General features: G+C 45.4%; 1 protein-coding gene across 14 annotated transcripts; it reads left to right on the top strand.

Moving 5' to 3' along the window:
• Positions 1–609: 609 nt before the first annotated feature.
• On the top strand, positions 610–21487 carry usp15 (ubiquitin specific peptidase 15). 14 transcript variants are annotated; one of them, XM_077004795.1, is made up of 22 exons: positions 610–749; positions 2784–2911; positions 3158–3288; positions 5047–5173; positions 6013–6158; positions 6415–6476; positions 8707–8796; positions 13212–13356; positions 13664–13837; positions 14098–14256; positions 14808–15032; positions 15172–15255; positions 15353–15447; positions 15555–15743; positions 15878–15966; positions 16778–17053; positions 17401–17471; positions 17564–17679; positions 17921–18070; positions 18289–18392; positions 18499–18587; positions 19486–21487. In XM_077004795.1, the coding sequence occupies exons 1-22, from the start codon at positions 661–663 to the stop codon at positions 19711–19713; spliced, it is 2967 nt and encodes a 988-aa protein (XP_076860910.1). In that variant the 5' UTR covers positions 610–660; the 3' UTR covers positions 19714–21487. The 14 variants fall into 14 exon arrangements, 11 of the variants coding, with proteins under 11 accessions (XP_076860910.1, XP_076860909.1, XP_076860908.1 ...); XM_077004794.1 differs by having other exon boundaries at positions 15878–15990; XM_077004793.1 differs by having other exon boundaries at positions 15878–15990; positions 16763–17053.
• Positions 21488–23345: the final 1858 nt, after the last annotated feature.

The following is a 23345-nucleotide window of genomic DNA, read 5'->3' as shown; positions in this document are numbered from 1 at the left end:
CAGCTATTAGATTGCTATATAAATTAAATGTATATTATATTTATATTTTATTTTAAAATTGTGTGGTGTAGGCTATTTCAAAATATGAACTGGTAACATTCCTGGAAACTTGACAAAATTCGGGCTTATAACTTGATTATGTCCACGAATTACCTGTATTACTCGATAATAACGTGTACTATAATTGGTACCTCTAGGTGGCGTATTTTTTCTAAGCGTTTCTTGTAAACACGCCGAGCTAAACAAAAGGCACTTCGAACCATTGAGGAATGTACTGCTTTTAATGTTTTCTTATAGTCTTGATCCCCCCTCTAGCATTTTCTTCTCTTTTCTGTTCATAAGTTAGCTATTTCTTTGGACTGTGTAGTAAGACTATTGTGTGTAGAACTGATTTTTGTCTTTTTTTTCTCTCTCTCAAGTGTGCTATTTCTTTCTGTCTTATCAACAAACAGTCCGAAATAAATTTAAAAAAAAAAAAAAAAAAAAAAAAAAACACGCCGAGCGTTCAGCGGCCATCCTGCCCCCAAGACGCTTGAAGAACAGACGCAGGCCGATCTGAATCGTGATTGGCCGAACACGGCCGTCCGTTCGCCTGACGTACGTCGGCACGTCCAGTGACGCTCCCCATCCCACAATGCAGCGGGAGATGTCTAAGGAAAGATGGCGGAGGGCGGAGCGGCTGATCTGGAGACTCAGAGAGGAGAGGTCGCGGCGCTGCTGAAAACCCAGCTGCGGAAGGGGGATACTTGGTGAGAGCTTGCCCGCAAGCGTTCGTAGAGTCGATATAGCTGCCGGCGGTCCTTGTCGCCTGTTGTCAAACGTTAGGTTAACTGTAAATAAAGTGGCACAGGCCGTGTTGACAGGCAGCTAGCGGCACTGTTAGCCAGTCGGCCTGTGGCTCTAACGTCACGCGCTCGCGTTCACGCGCCTTTCCTTCCATACATGATGTCCAGTACATCTGTGTACACCACATACTGTTATAATCACTGATATTCTGGCAGGCAAGAGTCAAAGGTCTCAGTCTTGAACCACTGGCCTGATTTCCTTACAAGAGTGGTTTGGATACCTTTTAGATCATGATGCTGTATGCAAACTCCAAGTAAATAAAGGAGACATGTAGCAGTCATCACTGCTGATAGAGACCTGCTCAGAGAAAGGTGTGGGTCATTTTAGATGTGGTATCTGTGTCCGTGTGAACCCCAGAATGAAGATCAAGTGCCCAAGAATGTTGTTCAGGGTTCCCACGGGTCCTTGAAATCCTTGAAAGTTTGTGAATCTGAAAAAATAAGTTCAAGGCCCTGGACAGTTTTTGAAAACAGGCATAAAAGACAGTTGTCCTTGAAGGTCCTTGAATATTTTGGGGAGTTTGAAATTTCACATGGATGAAGACCGCAGTCAAGGATTAATAGGGCACAGTTGGTAGGAAGTCAATATTTACAAAAGATTGCTATGAAAAAGATTGTCATAATGTTTTAAATTTCTCATCCTTTGTTGAAAAATATGATCTGATATGATAGTTTTTATAAAGATTTTAAGAAAGTCTGCAAAGTGATTCCTTTAGCATTAATTCAATTAATCAAAAATGTCATTTTATATTCAGAGTTGACTGTTTCGATGTTAAAGGTGAATGACTAACTTAGTTGACTTCAAGTGCAATAACAAGATTATCACTGATGGTATGAGACAAAAGATGTAATAGAGATTCTTTCACAAAACATCCTAATACAAATTATAAAACCACAATGGCTTGTCAAATGGCCCATATCTTCTAAAGTAAAAGAGACTCATTTCAAAATAATAAATAAGATAAGATTTAAACATTATGTGGATTCATGTACCTTTTGTAAATCAGAAGATGAATTCCAGGAGCATTTGTTTTTTCATGTCAACATTCACAAAGTTTTTGCATGGACACTAGAAACAGGATTAATCTCAAACTTAACATTCTTTTGATACCATTTTACTTTATGCGAAAAATTAAAGTTCGGATTTCTCTGATGCCATAAATGTAGTCGTACTTTTAGCAAAATAAAAGTAAGTGGAGTGGTTAAAAGCCTTTTTTTCTCTTTATGAATGAATTATATTCATATTACTCTTCATTAAGTAGATTAAAAAACTTGTAAAATGCTAGAATCATCTCACACCAGATTTCTCTAGAGATCTATAGTTCTAATCTCATTATATGGCTTTGCTCCTCTGTTTTATGTATGTACTGTATGTGTATATGCATATGTGTATTATTGATATTATTATTTGTCTACTGTCAACGTGTCATTATTTTGCCAGCACAAGTTCATTTTAAATTATGTTGATTCTACAGGGACTTTTACTTTGCAAAAGTTTGGTCATTCTCCTGTAGAGAAATCTTTGTTTGTTTGTTTGTTCAGCACCGAAAGCTAGTGTTTCCTGTAGGTAGTTAACGTATGTGTAGCCGCTTTACGTGAATGTCACCTTCTCACAGGTCCACTGCTAAATTGCCAGTCATGTTGAGTGTGAATTAAGTTTTCGTTTAATCAGCGCTTAATGTCATGCACAGAACATTTCAGGATGCATGTCTTGAATTGGCATTTGGTCTTTTGAATTTGCATTGAATTAACATCGTTTTTTGACAACATATTCAGGGGTAACAGTAGGTAAATGGTGCCAGGTGCAGTCCTTGAATTTGAGGAAGTTGGTCCTGGAAAGTCATTGAAAGGTCCTTGAATTTGATGTTAACCAAGGTGTGGGAACCCTGGTTGTTATTCAGGTTAACCAATCAAGTTTGTTTTGATGATATTTCACAGGTACTTAATAGACAGCCATTGGTTCAAACAGTGGAAAAAATATGTGGGCTTTGACAGCTGGGATAAGTACCAGATGGGAGATCAGAACGTCTACCCTGGACCAGTGGACAATTCAGGCCTCCTTAAAGGTTAGCTGATGCTTGAATATTGTGCTGATTTCAGCTAAAAGTCTGAACTGACGCATATTTCTTAAACCGAAATTGGCTTGAACAATTAAACTATAAAGATGAGACATTATTGAAGTTACAGTACAAATTCTGATCGTAAATATGACTGAAATCAATGCAAATAATAAAAATAACGGATAGATGTAGAAAAAGTTCTGCTCTAATTCACATGACTAACGGGTATTTGTTTGATGAATGTTTTTTTAGATGGTGATGTACTTGCCATTAAGGAGCATCTTATTGATGAATTGGACTACATCCTTGTGCCCACTGAGGGTTGGAATAAGTTAGTGAGTTGGTATGGGCTGACTGAGGCACAGGAACCAATCGCCCGAAAGGTATTTCTCCTTCACTCTAAATACGAGTACAGATATCAAATCAAAATCAAATAAAATATATTTGTATAGCGCTTTTCACAACACATGTTGTTTTAAAAGATATGTGAGTGATATGTGGTATGTGATTGATAAAGGGAATCGGTGAATCAAGTTAGCATGAAACATTGATCAGTAGTGGTGTATGGTGTTAAAAACACCATAAACCTTTGTGTGTGAACTTATGGATTGAATTTCATGTTTTCCTCTGTTCCATTATAAAAAAAAGAGTTAGTTGAGTTTCATAGCATAAATGAAGTTTATTCTGATTTTGCTTTATGTTTGTATGTAAAATGTTGTTTTGCTATAGATGTACAGCAAAGGGTTCGGTTTCTTTATATTGATTTTATTTTTGTTCAAAAATAAATAACACACAGACCCTTTAAAGTAGCCTGGGATATTTCCTCTAGGCCTTCTGTATGTTGACTCCACAGAGACCATTTAGGCCTTTCTCACTTCCGATATCACTTGTTCAAATTTACCCAGTCATGGCATCATGGCTGCTTCTGGGGTTTCTCTTGACCCGATCGATCCTCCCCTTTTGCCATGTATGTCACAGGGGGTGTCAAGTGGCCGGTGCGTTTCTATTTTCAGAGGGCCTCTGGGTGACTGAAAGGCTACATGGAGCGGTCTGCTAGGCACAGCTTGCAAGAGGTTCCTTCTTTTTCTCACTTTTGGGGCTCCCGGTTCGGTGGACTGGAATATAGTGTGCTTGTGGCTCTCTACGTGGCCTAGAATCTGATTCTGGGTGTCTGCTTTGGGGCGTCCTTGTTTTGAGAGAAGAGGAATGTTGGCGGAGGTCAGAAAGTGAGGGAAAGGGAGTTAGGCTGAGGGGAAGACAAGCAGACAGAGCGAGAGAGAGAGAGAGAGAGAGAGAAAGAAAGAGAAAACACTATGGCAAGAGTTGCAGTCATGACCAGAGTGGGCTGTTTGGCTCAATGAAGAGTTGTAGCAGTCACAATAATACTTCATGCACTTTGGCTGTGGAAGTAACTATGAAGGGTTTGAACCAAGACTCTGAGGCAGTTTGTTCTTATGGTGTGCTGAGCCATTAGTGGAGGGGCTGTGTGAAATAAATAGGATTGGACCCTTCAGCTGTCTCTGTGCTTGGTTGCTAAATTAAGAGACTCTTGCTTGTTTTAACACATTGACTGCCATTGTGTGGTACTGAGCACTCACTGCATTTGTACCAGCTGCTGCCTTGATTATGTTTTGGGGAGGGGGAACAATTTATTTATTTATTTTAAATTATTTTAGTTGTTCTGTTAGCCACAATCAGTGTAAAGGAATAATATTTTCCTGATCAAAGTCCCTCTAACAGAATGAAGTATTCTAATTTAACAGGTGCATTTTAAATGTTTGCAAATTCAAATCTAGCTATTATCAAAATCACAAGCTACTCTACTTGTAGTAATGCCAGATACATTTAGTTTGGCCTAGTGAACCGCTCTAATGGTGAGTTACTGGTGTTATATTAACAGCTTCCTTATATTAAAGCATTTAATGAATGAAGTCTTGAGCGGCCACCGTATCTGAGAAAAACAGAGAAATGTCTTTCTTCGTTGTAGCGGTTGGTTTTTACCATGCTGGTTACTCCTTTCCCAATATCCCGACTGACTGTGTGACGTGCTGTGCGTCCAGCGTTGGGCCAGCAGTGGCTAACGGGCAGAACCGGTGGAGTTTGTGACGGCCCCTTTATCTCCTCTGCTTTGTTCTTCTCAGGTGGTTGAGCAGGGTATGTTTGTGAAGCACTGTAAAGTGGAGGTCTACCTCACCGAGCTCAAGCTATGCGAAGACGGCAACATGGACAATATCGTCACCAGACGCTTCAGCAAAGCTGACACGATAGGTGTGTTTCTAGCATTACAGCGCTGTACTTGCTGGCTACCTATCTGGGGTTCGATAAGGCTCGGCGCACGTCTGGTTTAGAGAGATAAGTCACTCGTGCTCTCATAGTCATTCTGTCTTGCATGCACTGAAAAATGACTTCAGACAGACTCGTGGGTTTCGTGCTACACGAACAAAAGGCTCCTGGTCCTGTAAAAATAAATAACTAGACAGCAGGGCCATTGTCAGCCTCATTTGGGAAGGTCTCGGACAGCTACCTGCACACTGGGTTTCCCCCTCTTTCTTGTCTTACTGACACATTTTCATGAGAACCAGGCAAGGAGAAAAACCTTTTTTATTGGAGTAGTGCAGTGCGGTTATTGGCTGCTGTTGTTTTGTTGATGATAAAGACACTGCATGCTGTACAAACTGCTGAACTTGATTACAAATATCTTTAGCATTCTGTGTTTTTCAGGCACATCAGCAGATGGTTGCTTTGAAATGTTATTATGAAATTACATGAACACTATTAGACGTTTTCCCATCTATACTCGTGTAGTTCTTCATAGCAGCCTCAATTTTGCTCAGTTTCCTGTTTAGAAGTTGTCTGTTGTTGACTCAGTGTTACTGAAAGTAACACTAGCCTGATTTTTTATGAGGGCAAAACAGTTGTTTTCTTTTAACTCCGTGAATTAAATGGCAGTCTTAGAAACAAAACAAACAAACGAATACCACAAGACCTGACTTACAGGCTCCGCCCACCGACCCGCCCACTCGACTCAGACTTCCTGTCTGCACAATGCGAGGTGCTGCAGTATGTGATGTCAGAGCAAAGCCTGATGTTCAACTTGTCCCTCTCAGACACCATTGAGAAGGAGATGCGCAAACTCTTCAGCATTCCTGATGAGAGGGAGACCAGGCTGTGGAACAAATACATGAGCAACACGTTCGAGCCTTTGAACAAGCCAGACAGCACCATTCAGGACGCTGGGCTCTACCAGGGGCAGGTAGGAAAATGGGTCCAATCCAGACGCTACGGTCATCTGCCGCTTACGAGTAGCATCACACTTCTTTACCTCACACGTACATTGTGGCTGATGTTTTTCCACTCAAAAAGCCACTTGAGTATCTTTGGCCAGATACTTCGAGTCATCGTTCAAGGGGCCACAAAAGATACAAGAGATCGCTACAAAGATCTGGGAGCTTGGTATAAGAACGTAAGGCCTGTAGGTGTTTTTGAAGGATGGTTTTGTTTCGTTGTAGGTTCTAGTTATAGAGCAGAAGAACGAGGATGGAACGTGGCCTCGAGGTTCCTCAGCACCCAAGTAAGTGATTAGTGGATCTTCTGCTTCTCACCGTCGTACGTGAACAGAGTGATGGAGGTGTTTGTCCCACCCCTGTGTTGTGTATGGGTGACTGGTTAGCAGTAGTGGAAGGTAAAGTTGCATTCACAGTGGTGGAATAGTCCATAATCTATATATCTTTTTCAAGCAGGTTCTGAGCTCATTAGCAAATGAAGTTCTAACCATTGTTAATCAGTCTCTGCAATTGGGTGAATTCCCCAAATTTTTAAAAACTGCAATGGTTAAACCACTATTAAAGAACAAAAATCTTGATCCCACAATTCTTAATAATTATCGACTTATATCTAACCTTTACTTTCTTAGCAAAATCATTGAAAAAGTAGTGTCAATCCAGTTGAATGACTATGTCAAAGTAAATCAAATAAATGACACTTTTCAATCTGGTTTCAGAGCTCTCCACAGCACCGAAACAGCCCTTGTTAAGGTAGTAAATGACTTGAAATTGAATAAGGATGCAGGCAAACTCTCAGTCTTTTTTCTGCTAATTTAAGCGCCGCTTAGACTGGTTTAGATCGTACCTAACTGGGCGTGATTACTATGTAGCATTAGGTACCTCTTCCTCCACACATCAAAAAATAACTTGTGGCGTCCCCCAAGGATCAATTCTTGGGCCGTTACTATTCAATCTATATATGCTTCCGTTACCACATATCATTAATAAACATGGTATTAGTTATCATCAATATGCAGATGACACTCAACTTTATATTTCGCTAGAACCTAAAGCCCTAAAATCAATTTGCTCACTGTTTGACTGCATAGATGATATACAGACATGGATGTCTGACAATTTTCTGCAGTTAAATAAACAGAAGACAGAGGTTCTTGTTCTTGGCAGTGATTCACAAAGGAATGATGTCCAGACTTATTTAAATCAAATGAATCTGAATGCCAGACAATGTGTTAAGAACTTGGGAGTCACCTTTGATAATGAGCTCAGCTTCAAATCACACATCATGACTACATGCAAGACAGCTTACTTTCACCTTCGAAACATCGCTAAGGTCCGAGATATGCTCTCTCCTGCTGATAGTGAAAAACTTGTCCATGCATTTATCACATCAAGGCTAGATTATTGTAACGCTGTTCTATCTGCTCTTCCAAGGAGCTCTATTTCGCACCTACAGCGAGTTCAGAATGCGGCTGCAAGGGTTCTGACCCGCAGGAGAAAGAGAGATCATATTACACCTGCACTCCACTTACTACACTGGTTACCTGTCAGCTTTAGAATAGATTTTAAGGTTCTAGTCATGGTTTTTAAATGTCTTCATGGTCTTGCTCCTCTTTTCCTCAGTGAAATGATGGTTAGATATGTTCCAGTCAGGTCTCTCAGGTCTTCAAACAGTAATCTACTGGTGATTCCTAAAATCCGATTAAAGATTGGCGAGGGTGCTTTTAGTCACTATGGCCCAAAGCTCTGGAATTCTCTTCCTGAAGAGCTCAGAGGCATTTCATCCCTGAATAGTTTCAAGAACAGTCTAAAAACATTCATGTTTAGATCTGCTTTTAGTTAAGAAACTCAATTTTATTTTCCTTATTACATTCAATCTTATCTACTTTAGTCTATTATTTTATAATTTGTCACTTTATTTAATTATTTTATTGTTTGTTTTCTTTATATCTTTAATTTTAATATTTTATTTTATCTTCTTATATTTACTTCCTCTTTAGATCTGCTTTTAGTTAAACTTTGTATCTTATTTACTTTACTTTTTTATTATATTGTTTACTTTACTTTTTTACATTTTATGTTATTTTAATATTTTATCTTTAATTTCTTTTAACATTTTCTTTTTGTCTTATCTCCTTTTTATGTTTCTTTTATTTATACTGTAAAGCACTTTGAGTTGCATGTATGTATGAAAGGTGCTATACAAATAAAGATTATTATTATTATTATTATTATATGGTTTGAGGAATGTTGTTTAGAAACTGGGCTCAAATTCCTTCTTGGCAGCGCCTGGCCGATTTTATCTTGCTTCTTACACTCTGTACTTTCTGTTCACCTTCTCGTTGGTCATACACTTCTGCATATTTGCTGTGTTCAATGTATACGTTGCCTATTTTGCTGCCATAACCCATTTCATAGTTTTTTTTTCCCCCAGAGTAATAACGCTTCCTTCAATTTCTAAGGCTAATACAGGCCTTAATTTTTTTTTCTTCTAACTCATGGTATTCTTATCTTTTGAAGGTCATCTGGTGCTTCCAATCTTTCTGCTTTACCAAAGATCTCCCCTTCATCTCTCACAAACAATCATAGCAGCAGCTTCAGCAGCAGGAAGTAAGCGCCAAAATGGGCGTGGCTCTATGGGAGGGGCTTTAATGGGTGGGCGGGGCATTAATGGGTTTAACATAACCTAAACGGCAGCATGGGTTTGTGTTTGTTTTTACTCAACAGCCGTCGACGTACGCCAAACACCCTCCTTTCTTTTGTTCTCTCTCAAGCAGCACTGAATCTACTCTCTTAAAACATTAACACGAGGGCTGTGTTGTTAGCTTCTCGGCTGTTTTGCTGCTTGCAAAGTGCACAAGGGATGGGAGGAAGAAAAGAGTTTGGAGTATTGGGACGGAGTGTCCTTGTGATCTGATGCCCAGCTTGAGGACTGTGTGTGTGTGTGTGTGTGTGTGTGCGCGCTGATTTCTTCGGCCATGCTCCGTTAAATCCAGAATGAGCAAAGAGCTTCAGACCGTATTCCCAACACGCTTCAGCACTCGGAGTGCGGATAGTGCTGTCTGATCCCAGGGTCCAGCCCACATGTCCTTCCCTGTAAAAGGACACTTTCAAGGATTTTATAGAAGCTATGAATAGGTCAGCATGAACTGAAATCGTCATAAATTCTTAGAATCCATATAAAATGTGTTTGTTTTTTTTTCTGGGGACTGGATAGGAAACCTGTAGGTTGGTGTGGACTCACAGGGTACCGTACAGAGTAATAATCTGTTAGTTAATTAGTAAGGTTATGAATAAGTGCTTTCTGATGTCCATGATTACTGCCTTGTTTTAGGAGACTGGCCTCAAAGTGTCGCTCCTGCTATGCTTGAATAAATATGTTCCACTATGTCTGTTTTTAATTGTGTAGTTTTTACAAAGTGGAACCTCCAAGTGAATCAAATAGAACTATTTCGTCCTTAAATGTGCCAGATGTTTTATATTTATTAATACTTGAGTATTTCTAAAACATCTGGCAGGCTGTTTTGACACCCATATTCAAAGGCAGGAGGCAACCGGGGTTTGCCGTGATTGGAGGAGATGTATCTGTATCTACGCAGGAGTGTCTGTTTCTAAATGTTCGTCGTTCCTTTGGGTTTGAACACTGGCGAATAGTTGTTAATTGTAGTTTATTAAAGCTTTCCTTGGATTGTGATATCAAAAAATCAACACAGGGGTGTATTCTTTCAAGTATGTCATTTAGCACAAATATTCAGAGGCGGCGTCACTCTGACCTTGACTACTCTGGCCTTACAGGACAATTTAATAAGACACTGGGCAGTGTAGCTATGCAAGAACTGTGATGCAGGTGTAAACTAATGACGTTTAAGTTTAAACTTACTTGGCTCATTTGAATATCACGATCACTTTTATAGCATGTGTGCCGTGTTTCCTTAAAATTACGGCTGCCTTTGGGTGTGAAGGCAGAAGGAAATACCAACTATGAGAATTAGCAACTTCAATCAGCACCTCGGTGAATACGGACGCGATACGATCAGCACACACACATACACACACAGGCCTTCAGAGCTGGGCTGCTAGAGTGCTAGTATAGACTAGTCTGTAGTGTCCCGTAGTTCACTAGTTTGTGTTTGTCCACTCTCCCGTTGCATGCTAACGCCGGCCAGGGCCTTTGGGCTAGCCCTCGGTGGCGGACAACGTCGGCGATCGACCGTATCAATACAGGGGCTGTCCTTTTCTCACTCATTAGTTTCCTTTATTTCTTCATTTTCATCGCATGTGTTTGTGAGCGTTGGCTTATGAATCCCCGCCACGAAGTTGCTTTCTGGTATGACCGCTTTGGAGAACTTTCTGCTGAAGCTAACTTTTAATCCCAGTATATTTTGGGTGAAGTGTTGTTATTATGATTGTATTGTACATTGATTGTGGGAGAAGCTCTACCTCCAGACCCTGGGTGGCATTGTGTGAATTAACATGGCATATATAATCTCACATGGACACAGTGGAGTTATGTAAGGCTTTCTTGAGCACTGGAGACGGAGGTGGATGTTAACTTTGTGGAGGCAACCAGAAACCGTTGGGCCCTGTTTTTTTATTTTTTATTTTCTATCCTTCACATTTTCTTTCTCTTTCCCTATTTTGTCTCTCTCTTTCCCTTTTTTGTCTCTCTCACTCTTCCTCTTTCCTCTCTCTTCCTTGTTCCTTTTTTTTTGGTTCTGGTTCTTCCTCTCTCTCCATCTCTCCCCTGGTCCCCTCCTCTCTTCCTGTTTTCCTGCCCCCCACTATATAGCTCCGCAGACTCTGCAGTGTGTGTGTGTGACCTTCACTCTTTATTGGAAGTGCTCCCTTGTTTTCTTCTCTTCCCCCTGGTGCGCTGCTCCGTGCACTGTTCACGCTAGATGTGCTGTGATACAGGAAGCGAGGACTCTTCAGAAATGCTTAGTCACACAATACGGCTTCTCTTCCGAGTCTCATCTGGAGTGCCTGGCATAGTGCAAGCTCAGCTAGTGTAGCAGAAGGGTGCTCTCTCTTCCCTGTCTCTCTCTCTCTCCCCCTGTCTCTCTCTCTCTCCCCCTCTCTCTCTCTCTCCCCCTGTCTCTCTCTCTCTCCCCCTGTCTCTCTCTCTCTCCCCCTCTCTCTCTCTCTCCCCCTGTCTCTCTCTCCCCCCCTCTCTCTTTCTCTCCCCCTGTTTCTCTCTCTCTCCCCCTGTTTCTCTCTCTCTCCCCCGTCTCTCTCTCTCTCCCCCTGTCTCTCTCCCCCTGTTTCTCTCTCTCTTCCCTGTCTCTCTCTCTCTTCCCTGTCTCTCTCTCTTCCCTGTCTCTCTCTCTCTTCCCTGTCTCTCTCTCTCTTCCGTCTCTCTCTCTTCCCTGTCTCTTTCTCTCTCCCCCTGTCTCTCTCTCTCTCCCCCGTCTCTCTCTCTCTCCCCCGTCTCTCTCTCTCTCCCTCCGTCTCTCTCTCTCTCCCCCTGTTTCTCTCTCTCTCCCCCTGTTTCTCTCTCTCTCCCCCTGTTTCTCTCTCTCTCCCCTGTCTCTCTCTCTCCCCCTGTCTCTCTCTCTCTCTCTCTCTCTCCCCTGTCTCTCTCTCTCCCCCTGTCTCTCTCTCTCTCCCCCCCTCTCTCTCTCTCCCCCTCTCTCTCTCTCTCCCCTGTCTCTCTCTCTCTCTCCCCCTGTCTCTCTCTCTCTCCCCCTGTCTCTCTCTCTCTCCCCCTGTCTCTCTCTCTCTCCCCCGTCTCTCTCTCTCTCCCCCTGTCTCTCTCTCTCCCCCTGTTTCTCTCTCTCTCCCCCTGTTTCTCTCTCTCTCCCCTGTCTCTCTCTCTCCCCCTGTCTCTCTCTCTCTCTCTCTCTCTCCCCTGTCTCTCTCTCTCCCCCTGTCTCTCTCTCTCTCCCCCCCTCTCTCTCTCTCCCCCTCTCTCTCTCTCTCCCCTGTCTCTCTCTCTCTCCCCTGTCTCTCTCTCTCTCCCCCTGTCTCTCTCTCTCTCCCCCTGTCTCTCTCTCTCTCCCCCGTCTCTCTCTCTCTCCCCCTGTCTCTCTCTCTCCCCCGTCTCTCTCTCTCTCCCCCTGTCTCTCTCTCTCCCCTGTCTCTCTCTCTCTCCCCTGTCTCTCTCTCTCACCGGCTCGTAAAGGTGCTGTACTAGCTTTCTGCTGCTGCCGTTGCTATAAATATCCTCCCCTCCCCTTCCCTCTCTTCCCCTTTCCCCATCATTCTCTCTGTCTCTCTCTCTCTCTCTCTCTCTCTCTCCATCTCTCCATCCCTTCCTCACTCTCCCACACTCTCTCTACTTCCCTCCCTCCCTCCCTCCCTCCCTCCGCCTCTCCCACCGAGCACCGGGGGCGGGAAGAGCTAGGATGACACTCCCGGCCCACAGAGCTCTTCTGCTCTGCCGGTGACCAGGGAGCTCGCCCGTCCTCCTCCCCTCCCCCCCCCCCCCCCCCGACCGTGTACGAGGCGGCCTCGGGCCGGGCGCGGGGCCCCGGGGCATGGCGCCCCGGGCCAGACATGCTCCTGTGCTGCTGGTGGTGCGCGAGGCCGGAGAGGGTGGAGCTGGAATGCAGGGTGGAGAGGGTGGAGAGGGCACTGAGCTCCGAAGCCACGCAGACCGCTCAGTGGGACGGAGGCGTGCACCGCGCTCGGAGGTCTGCTGCAAAGCCATGTGCTCTCGGGTGTGGGGGCTCGGCGGGTGTGGAGGGGTGGGGACTAGCTGGGGGGGAGGAGAGAGGGCTGTGTGTCCGACCGCAGCCGCGGGGCATGCTCGATCCGCTAGCTTGTGCTCACGTTTGCTTGCGTGTGAGCGGCAGTTTGATAGGATATTACATGTAGTTGTGGGACTAGGAGACCCGGTAGGCTTGTTCTACGTGGTAATTCCTATTTGGACTGTGTTTGCCATCCATGTGGTATGTCTTCTGTTCATTTGTATTCATCGCATGCTTTTCTTCCTGTAATTTTATTTCTTCTTCGTGTATCCCTCTCTCTCTCCCTCCCTCTCTCTCTCTCTCTCTCTCTCCCACCCTCCCCTTCTTTCACTGCAGTGTAAAAAACTCTAGCTATAGTCTCCCGTCCTACCCCCCGTATAACAGCTACGAGTACTCGGAGCAGAGCAGGCACAGCGAGAAGCCAGGCCTGTGTGGCCTCTCCAATCTGGGCAACACCTGCTTCATGAACTCCGCTACACAGGTAGGACACGCCTGCCAACGCCAGTCGCGGACTTTCTGTGTTTTTATCCGTGCGTGAATTGTTACGCGCATGTCGTTTTTGGTCATCGTTCGTAGTGAGTTTGTTCTGTTGGTCTACTGAGGCTTGTTGAATGCTTGGCAGGCAGTTAGCAATCGATGCGCTCACGTCGTCGCTGGCTTACCGGACACGTGCTGATCACTGGCAGTCATTTAGCAGAGGCGTGCCGGGCTACCTAAACACCCTCTGTGCTTGGCGTCCGGTCTGGGCCACCGGACTGCTCACCCGGGCCTCTGCTCCTGTCCTGCAGTGTTTGAGCAGTATTCCCCCGCTCACCGAGTACTTCCTGAAGGACAAGTTCCAGGCTGAACTGAACGAGGACAACCCTTTAGGGATGAAGGGGGAGATCGCCAAGGCTTACGCCGAACTCATCAAGCAGCTCTGGTCTGGCAAATTCAGCTACGTCACTCCCAGACCTTTTAAGGTTAGGGTTGAACAACTGAGGAACAACGTCTGTACGGTTTTAGAGCATATTTCGTGTTCCTCGTAATTACCAATTAGCTTTTAAAACTAGGACTGATATTTATCTCGGGTTCTTGAAGTTGTATTATTCCTACTAGACAAGAAAGGCTTTTCACCTTCTGAAATGAATCAACCTATAAAAAGATTTTGCATTCCCTGAACTGACCCCCACCTTCCGTCCCCACGCCATCCCCCCCCCCCCCCCCCCCCGGGACACGGCAGACCCAGGTGGGCCGCTTCGCCCCCCAGTTCTCAGGCTATCAGCAGCAGGACTCTCACGAGCTGCTGGCCTTCCTGCTGGACGGCCTGCACGAGGACCTGAACCGCATCAGGAAGAAGCCCTACATCCAGCTGAAAGACGCCGCGGGCCGGCCGGACAAGGTAGGACGCCACCCCCTCCCTGATGCTTAACACGCTGGCCACCGCAAACCGCAAAAAGTTACGCTGCGCTCGGAGCAAATTGATTCGGCTTTAAGACATAATTGTCCTAAACACACACACACACATACAGGCTCAGATTTATGAAAACGCCATATAAAGAGTTGGTTTACCCCACATTGTATAAATTGCAAATGCTGTCATAGTGTAAATGTCAGGCAAAATCAAGATTCTATTGGGATTAAGTTGCTGGTACCTGCTATTGAGCTTGAAGGATATTGAAACACTCTAATGAGCTCGTGATGGCGCATGCGTAAAGTCTAGCTCGCTGTATTTTTAACGGTTTACTTCGATTTGTTGGCTCATGCGAATGCTGTGTTTCGTCGACACACCCATAGAACTCTCATCTGGATAGTTTCTGTTCTAGCCTGCTGTGTTATCACTATTGCAACGGCCACTGCTGCAGTAATGATTGACAAATCGGCCGTCCCGTCACGGAGATCAGGAGTTACTGTGCACGCCCTAGTCCCGCCCACACTGACTCCGTCCCTCAGGTAGTAGCGGAGGAAGCGTGGGAGAACCACATCAAGAGGAACGACTCCATCATCGTCGACATCTTCCACGGCCTCTTCAAGTCCACCCTCGTCTGCCCCGTGTGCGCCAAGATCTCCGTGACCTTCGACCCCTTCTGCTACCTTACGCTTCCGCTACCCATGAAGAAGGAACGGACGCTGGAGGTGTACCTGGTGTGGCTGGACCCCCTGACCAAGCCCATGCAGGTACGTGGGGCGTACGCGGAGTCCGTGTAAGCTCGGCACGCTTCCCTTACAATAGAGCGTCTTAACGAGCAGCCCGAAAGCCACATTCTGCAGCCGTTCCCTTTAAAAATGTTGCCACGCGTGTGCGTTTGTGTTCCAGTATAAGCTGACGGTGCCCAAAGTGGGCTACATCTCAGACCTCTGTGCTTCTCTCTCAGCCCTGTCGAGAGTGCCGGCCGAAAAGGTAACGCGTCGGCCCCCGCACCCGACCACACAGTCAGCAGAGCTCGCTGCTGAAAACCGTTTGCGCTCACCTCCCTTGTCCTTACGCTGTTGCGCAGATGATCGTCACGGACATCTACAACCACCGCTTCCATAGAATCTTCGCCACCAACGAGAACTTGAGCAGCATAATGGAGAGGGACGATATCTACGTGTGAGTATCGCGAGGGTTCGCGGAGGTTTCGGTCGGGGCCGATCGGGTGTGAAGCCGCCTCGGGAGTGAAGCGTCCCGCTCCCTGACGCCGCGCTTTCGCCCCTCAGGTTCGAGGTAGCGGTGAACCGGCTGGAGGACACGGAGCACGTCGTGATCCCCGTGCACCTCCGGGAGAAGTACAAGCAGTCGGGCTACAACCACACGAGCACGCCGCTCTTCGGCCTGCCCTTCCTCATCACCGTCCCCCGCACGCTCAGCGAGGAGAAGTTCTACAACCTGCTTCTCCTTCGCCTGTGGTACGTTCCTCCCCTCTCCTCCCTTCCCTCCCTATCTCTTTGCCCTTCCTTTATCGCTTCACGAAAAGTCAGCCTCCCACCGACGCGTCCCTCGCGTTTTTAAAGGGGGTGCTTCTTCCCTGTCGCGTTCGCAGCCGCTTCGTGCGATCAAGCGCGGAGGAAGAGGACTCGGACGAGACCACCACATCCAAGCAGCGCGCCATCAACGGCAACGCCCCCAACGGTATACTGGAGGAAGGCTCGCCCAGTAAGCACGCGGTTGCAGTGCCCGTGCCTGAACTCACAAAAAGCAGCAGACAACACGGCCAGCCCTGCCAAACTAGCACACACTCCTCATCACACAGAGTGGTCTAGGTGCCCTCTAAGCTAAAACCAACAGTATTTTATTTTTTTTTTTTACAGAGACCTAATAAATTAAAAGTGTGATGGATGGGACTGCATGGACAACAGCGGGCTCCGTTGCCATCGACCCCGATAAATTGTTTGCTGTTCAGCCTAAATTACGGTCAATAGCGTTTAGAACATAATGACTGGAAAACTCGATAGAGGTCACCGCTCAAAAGTACGCTGTTCTGCAGTCGAGCGGCCTGACCAAGCACTTCCGTGCTGGTCCGTATTGCTGCTTTCTGTAGACACAGGCCCTGAGTTTTGCATTTCCTTGTCCATACACCTTGTGCAAAGTCTTAATTTGGAGCACCAGAAACCTTGAGGCTAGATGACTCTTGAGTTCCCAAAGTGGGGGCCCTCTAGAGTGGCAGGTAGAGGGAACCAGAGCTTTGCATTCACCCCTTTTAAAATTAACAGCCAATGCAGTCAACCAGTTGTTTGAATTAATATTGAACGCAGCTTGTTTGACGTTTCAGCATTTTGAAACACGAATTTGTTTAGAACATGTAAATTCAAGTTTCGAGTGTCGATACTAACAAAGCATACTAACAAAGCATGTGACAGTCCTGGAACGTGTCGATGGGGCTATTTTGTCAATGAGCAGTGGAAATCTGGTCTTCAATACGGAGTAGTCCCTCTAATTTCAGGTGAAATGGAGACTGACGAGCAAGACGACGAGTCCAGTCAAGATCAGGAACTCCCTTCGGAGAACGACAACAGCCAATCGGAGGACTCTGTGGGCGGGGACAACGACCTGGAGAACGGCGTCGGCCCGGAGAACTCGACCAAAGGCCAACAGCTCACGGGCCACAAAAAGCGACTTTTCACATTCCAGTTCAACAACATGGGCAAGACCGACTTGAGCTTCATCAAGGAGGAACCGCGGCAGATTCGGTTCGATGAGGGACACCTTCGCCTCAGCGGTACGGCCCCCGCATAGTCCCGCCCCCATGCAGTCCCGCCGGCGTTACCGCGCCGTTGTCCCGCAGTTCAAGCTTGACCACAGAGACAATGCCCACATCCGTTTAGATAAAGTGGAAATCAAACAGAAAGGATACCCTGCTGCTGTGATTTTCTCTATTGTTTACTTTTCTCATTTCCTGTGTATTCAACTGTGTTTACGTGTGTGTGTGTGCGTACGTGCGTGCGGGGCCTTAAAGGTGTTGTTTTTTTTGTTTGTTACACTGCAGTGTGTGCGCACACCACAGTGTTTCAGTGGTCACACGTCGGACAGTTTTGTGTTACATTTCTGCCAACCTCTCCACCACAGACAGGTCCTATCTGTCCCTGGACTGGGAGCCGGAGATAAAGAAGAAACACTTTGATGAGAGCGTAGTGGAAGTAAGGCCCGCAGTGCAACTCTTTCCATGTCTGTTGGCCTGGCCTTGAGTGTGTCCACACAATTTATTAGCCTGCTCTGCTTTTTACTTCAGAACTTTGATAAGCACGAGAGCATGGACTACAAACCCCAGAAGAAGGCCTTCTTTAAATTGAAGGACTGCATCGAACTCTTTACTACCAAAGAGAAGTTGGGAGCAGAGGACCCTTGGTGAGTGTGGAGAATTACACTTCCAAATGGTCCCGCTAGCCACGAAACCCACTTAGCTTTAAAGGGCGTTCGCTACGTGTTTAGCCAAATAGCCCGTCAGTGTTTGTCTTCTGGTATTTTGGTTCAGTTGTCTCTCCACTCATCGCCTTTGTCTAAATTGTGCTGAAATACCATTTCAAGTATGCGCGTGTGTGTGCGCCTGTGACGTGTGTGTGTGTGTGTGTGTGCGGGTCCATTACAGGTACTGCCCGAGCTGCAAGCAGCACCAGCAGGCCACTAAGAAGCTGGACCTGTGGTCCTTGCCCCCGGTGCTGGTGGTCCACCTCAAGCGTTTCTCCTACAGCCGCTACATGAGGGACAAGCTGGACTCCCTCGTTGAATTCCCCCTGCGGTAACTGCCTGCCAGAATCAGTGGAACCACACCGATGTGGCTAAGCTAAGAGTAACAGACAGACTTTCCTATAAAATCACATACACATACTACTGCATGCTTATCTACAATAATATTATAATTGGATTATAATATGGTTACTATAAATTCTGAGGGTTTTTTCTAAAACTTTTTATAAATAAGTTTAAATGACAGTAAAGAGGTTTGACGTTCCACAGTGATCTGGACATGTCCGAGTTCCTCATCAACCCCAACGCTGGGCCATGTCTCTATGACCTCATTGCTATGTCCAACCACTATGGAGGAATGGGAGGAGGACACTGTGAGTGTTCAAGCACGTGTACACACGCACACACACACACACACACACACACACACACACACCAGGAACCACTTTGGTATTCTCACACAATTCTCTTGTAATTCAGATACAGCCTACACTAAGAACAAGGACGACGGCAAGTGGTACAACTTTGATGACAGCATCGTGTCTCCAGTCAGTGAGGATCAGATTGTGGTAAGGGATTATTTCAGGGATTATTTATCTACTTAGTTCTTTTTCCAGTCTGCCTAGGGGTCTGGCCTAGAAGAGGCGTCTTTGCACATGCATCCGTGACGATTCAGCTCAGTCTAGTTAACATTGACTAGAAACCCATATGTGATCCAGGGACATGGGTGATCTCCATGCAAGTGCAGCTTTTTTGTAGTAGATTAGTCATTTTGCAGAGTCAAGAGGTAGGCTGTTTAAAGTTGTGTTCTTGTGTATGGGTAAAACTCCTTGCTTGAAATATTATTCTAATAAGTCGTATAATATTATAATAATCACTGGTACATTTATCTAGTGTTGCGTTGTGTTCATATGAATTTGTTTTCTGACTTTAGCTCAAGTCACACTTCAAGCTCGCTACATTTAGGTAGCGAGCAGGAAGTGACATCAGGCACATTTTCTGATGCACACGTATGTACTGCATTTGGTCACAAACTAGACGACACTGACCAATGGTTTGTGCTGAAAGGTTTGTGTCCAAGGGGTCTCTGTGCAATATCTAGCTATTGATCACAAAGTGATTAGTAACAAAGACTGTAATGAACAGTTTTTTCGAATCAGTCAAACACAGTACACCACTACAATTCCAGGCTTTTTTAGAAAGTTTTGCAGGCCTTTCGGTGTCGTATTGTTAACACTCGTGGGAGGAGTGCTGGTGTATGGTGGTGTGGTAAAACTAAGTTTGCCAAGTTGTCGTCTTCAGATTCTGCTTCTGCAGCTGCAGATTTGACGATTTTCGCATTGCTAGGAATTCTACTGTGGCACCTTTTGTTATGAGGAAGAACAACTCGCACAGACACTGTACTCACAGTACTGTGTGTGTGTGTGTGTGTGTTGTGTGTGTGTGTGTGTGTGTGTGTGTTGGCAGTCCAAAGCTGCATACGTCCTGTTCTACCAGCGCCAGGACACGGTGAAGGGCACGGGCTACTTCGCCCTGGACCGCGAGGACCCGGAGGAGCAGGACGGCACCTCTGCCCGCGAGGCCAACGCCCAGAGCGACGAAGATGACGAGGAGGAAGACGAGGAAGACCTAAATGACAACGAGCAGGATGAAGACCTCGAGCCCAACCATGACGTCACAATGAACACCAACTGAGGTGGGAGAAACGCTGGTGGTGAAGAGGGTCAGGGGGGGTGTCAGGGTGTCATCAGAAGCCATATCAGGAGCCCACTGTGTACCAGGGGTGTAGCCCACTGTGTACCATCCCCCTGCCTTTCAGCAGTGCCTGCAAGGCCCCGGGGGGGCTGAGTGGTGAGCTGAGATGCCCCCAGACTGAGCAGGCCAGCCCCTGTTTGAACAGCCAAAATAGCAGGTGATGTCTTTTTTTTTTTTTTTTTTTATCCCCCTCTCATTTTTCAGTTTTCCACTTGGGTCACTCCTTCACACCGTCTTACACAGCAGTGCTGCGGACACTTGCTGTCGGTTGCACTGTGATTTCAGAGTGATGGAAAGGGAAGTCCTACGTTTTGTTCCTGAGAATGTATCTGTGTGCGTGTAAATGTGTATATATGGGTGTATGTATATACAGTGTGTGTGTGTGTGTGTATGTATGTTGTCAGAGAGCTACATTTACAAGTTTAACTTAACCTTATTTGGCCCTGTGCATAATTTTGGATGGACAGTAAACCTCTGGGGTTTTAAGTGTATTGAAACTCCATAGACTCTTTTGTTGCACAATCACTCCATGTGTTTTTATAGTTAGTACTGGTGCCACACATACTGCAGAAGTGGTTTATGGCTACCCAGAATCCCCTCTGTTCCGCTGCTTAAAGAACTGCCTTTAAACCAGTGGCAAATGCAGTGGCAGGTAGTTTCACGTGCATCAAAAGAGCGCTAATACATAATGTTGAAACTAGTCAGTTGTGCTACTGTATGCCTCATTAGCTTTTTTCTAGATCTTGCAAACAGAGATCTTCGGACTGCTTGAGTACAGCTAGATCAAACACAATACACCTTGATTAAAGGTGTGACTTAACTTCTGTCTCTGCCACATTCTCATTCTTCACACCCTCCTCTTCACCGAGGCTTTTTATTGAGATTATGAATATTTTGGTGATGTAGGTTTGTCTCTTGCCTCCGTCACCTTGGCCTTAATCTAATCTCAGAACGTTGCCTTTACTTTGCACAATCGCATCACGGTGTCTGCTTCGCTCCACACGTGCCCCAAACGCACACCAGTACCTAACATAAATGTGCACGCACAAACTCACTCGCGTCACACTTTCTACCTTGGCACTACTAACACACACGCCGCTACTATCGCCTGTCGTTATAAAATATGCCAGTTCTCCCAGACTGGCATCCCGAATGTATGAGTTTGACTGATGCCACCCGCAGGGATGAGTAGCTTTTAATCCATATTCTATTGCCTTTTTATTTTAGACTTTAATGTGTGTCGGGGATTCTGGGGAGGGTGGTTACATCGTCGCGTGACTTTTGATGGTAACTACAGAGAACATGGGGTAGTGCTGTATGTGTCTTCTGTGGAGGGGCGGATGGGCACAAGGCTAATCAGACTGGGCGAGGCTGATTTGCATAGGGCTTATAAATACTGTATATAAGAGTTCACTCTGTGAGTGCACATTTGATAAATTTATTTATTTATATGTAAGCATTACAAAACATTGTATTTAAGACCACGGGAAGACTACAGAGGAATGTGTAGGGTCGAGGGCCTCGGTCCAGTGTAGCTGGGCTCTGGGTCTGCTAAAGGATGCTTCGTTGCCTGCCGTTTTTTTTTTTGTAAAGGTTTGTTCGGGCATGACGAAGGGGGTTTTAGCGTTTGGCTGCACTTGAGTTCACTTGGGTTTACATTTGAAATGTGCATGTGTATTTATATACGGACTTCAATAAAGTTGTGTAAAGCCTTTTGCTGCCGTCCTCTTTTCTGGATTCTGTTAAATCAATGTCAAGCAGGGATATTTGCATGAGTGGATTTTTTACAAATTGGGCCAAACAGGTGTAAAATGGTCCAAAACCAAGACATCACAGTGCCAGTGCCACAGAATACGTTCAGGTAAATATGGAATTATGTGAACGCTGCAGTTTCAGTCCAGATGTGACTTCCACAACGCTGAACCCCTGGTCTCTGACCAGTGGACTTACATCGACGACTCTGGGATCACCATTTGGCCATTTTTCTATGGAATGTCCCTTTTTGTAGTTGAAACTTTGACCCATGGGCTCAGACTACAATGAACTTTATTATTCACTGAGTTTCAATTATGTTCTTGTGCTTGGTGTTGTTTTCTGTATCACTTATGGCAATATAAGTTCTGTTCAAGAACGTTTTAACTCCTTGCCTAAACGTAGCCTATTGCTGTTTTTCATATATCGGTACATCTGTGCAACCCCTTTAAATGGGTGACATAGGGTAAGTAGGTTCTGAAGGTAAAATTTTACCCTAGAACGAGTTGCCTTTAGAGGACATGCAAACTGGGTAGTAGAAGCTATTCTAAGTTTCAGAAATGCAAGGCACTTGTATAAAATGTGTGTATACTGATTTCTTGACATGTTTTACATTTTGCATGCCGTTTAATAGATACCTTAGTGGGAATAGTATCTTTATTGGGCGAGACATGAACTCCCTAAGTATGTTTTGTATGGTGCCAATGGCGCCATCTACTGGTAGAAAATGGCTGACAGGACAGTAATTGTAAAGTAGCTAAATTGTAAAGTTTATAGGCTTTGGTCATTGCACCAAAAAGGGCCATTATCTTATTAGGAAAAAAACTGTATTGTGTGCGGTGTAGGTGGCCCACTCATTAACAGCGCCACCGTCAGTGTGAACAAAACCAAGAGCCCAATACATACGAATAGTGAATTTGCTGAGGAAAGCTAAACGTGATGCCCTCATTCTGTGTCCTTCGGGGAGACTGAACCACGAACACTAATGAAACGCATGCTATGCTTTAATCACCTACTTTTATTCTTAAGAGAAAACCCTACAACATCCGGGACCTTTTGCCTGAGCAGCCGGTGTTCCTCTGCTCGAAACGTCCCATTTCTCCCACGTGTAAGTGATGAGACGCTCACAGAACCACGACTGCCAACAGAAATTGCGGATCTAAGCCATCTTCCGGTTTCGTCTTACCTCTTTATGTATTTAATAACGGTGCAACAAACCTATTTTTATCGTTTCTATACGAGCAAAAATAAATGACTGGCCGCTGTTGAATTGAGCGGATCAGGTGTTCAGCCCTCCTCCGCCCCGTGGGTTAGGACCAGACCGAATCACCAATGAGCGCCGCCTCCGCCCTCACCGGCACCTCCTCCGGCTGCCCGACGTTCCCGCGAATTTTATGCCGTGGCGCGTTTTCGGGGTCGCGTCGTATTCGGAAGACTTCTCGCAATGTCCACTCGATAGCCTTCAAACATCTTTAAACGAAGGTTTTGAATTTTGAAAACGGTCCCCCAACCTTTCGTAATACCTTTTGATTTTACCTCGAACGGCTTATGAGATTATTCAAGGAGCAGATTTAGTGGCACTTAGCCCGGTAGGTTATGCAGTAAAGTGATGGATCTGCACACGGAGAGTAAGTAATGGTTCATCAGTACAACATCAGCCGCACTTGTATTTCTGAGAAAATGCAGTCAGTAAACTGGATATTGATCTGTGCATGTGAGTAGGATGCTTGAATCTTTATTTTCTCACTCTTAAAAAATCAGGTTTGTATGCCGATCGTGGACCTTAGCTAATCGATTTAACTCGCGACGAGGGCGTTTTG

The sequence above is a fragment of the Brachyhypopomus gauderio genome, chromosome 5 (assembly GCF_052324685.1).
Source record: "Brachyhypopomus gauderio isolate BG-103 chromosome 5, BGAUD_0.2, whole genome shotgun sequence".
Taxonomy (NCBI): Eukaryota; Metazoa; Chordata; class Actinopteri; order Gymnotiformes; family Hypopomidae; genus Brachyhypopomus; species Brachyhypopomus gauderio.
This window is presented reverse-complemented; position numbering and strand designations above follow the sequence as displayed.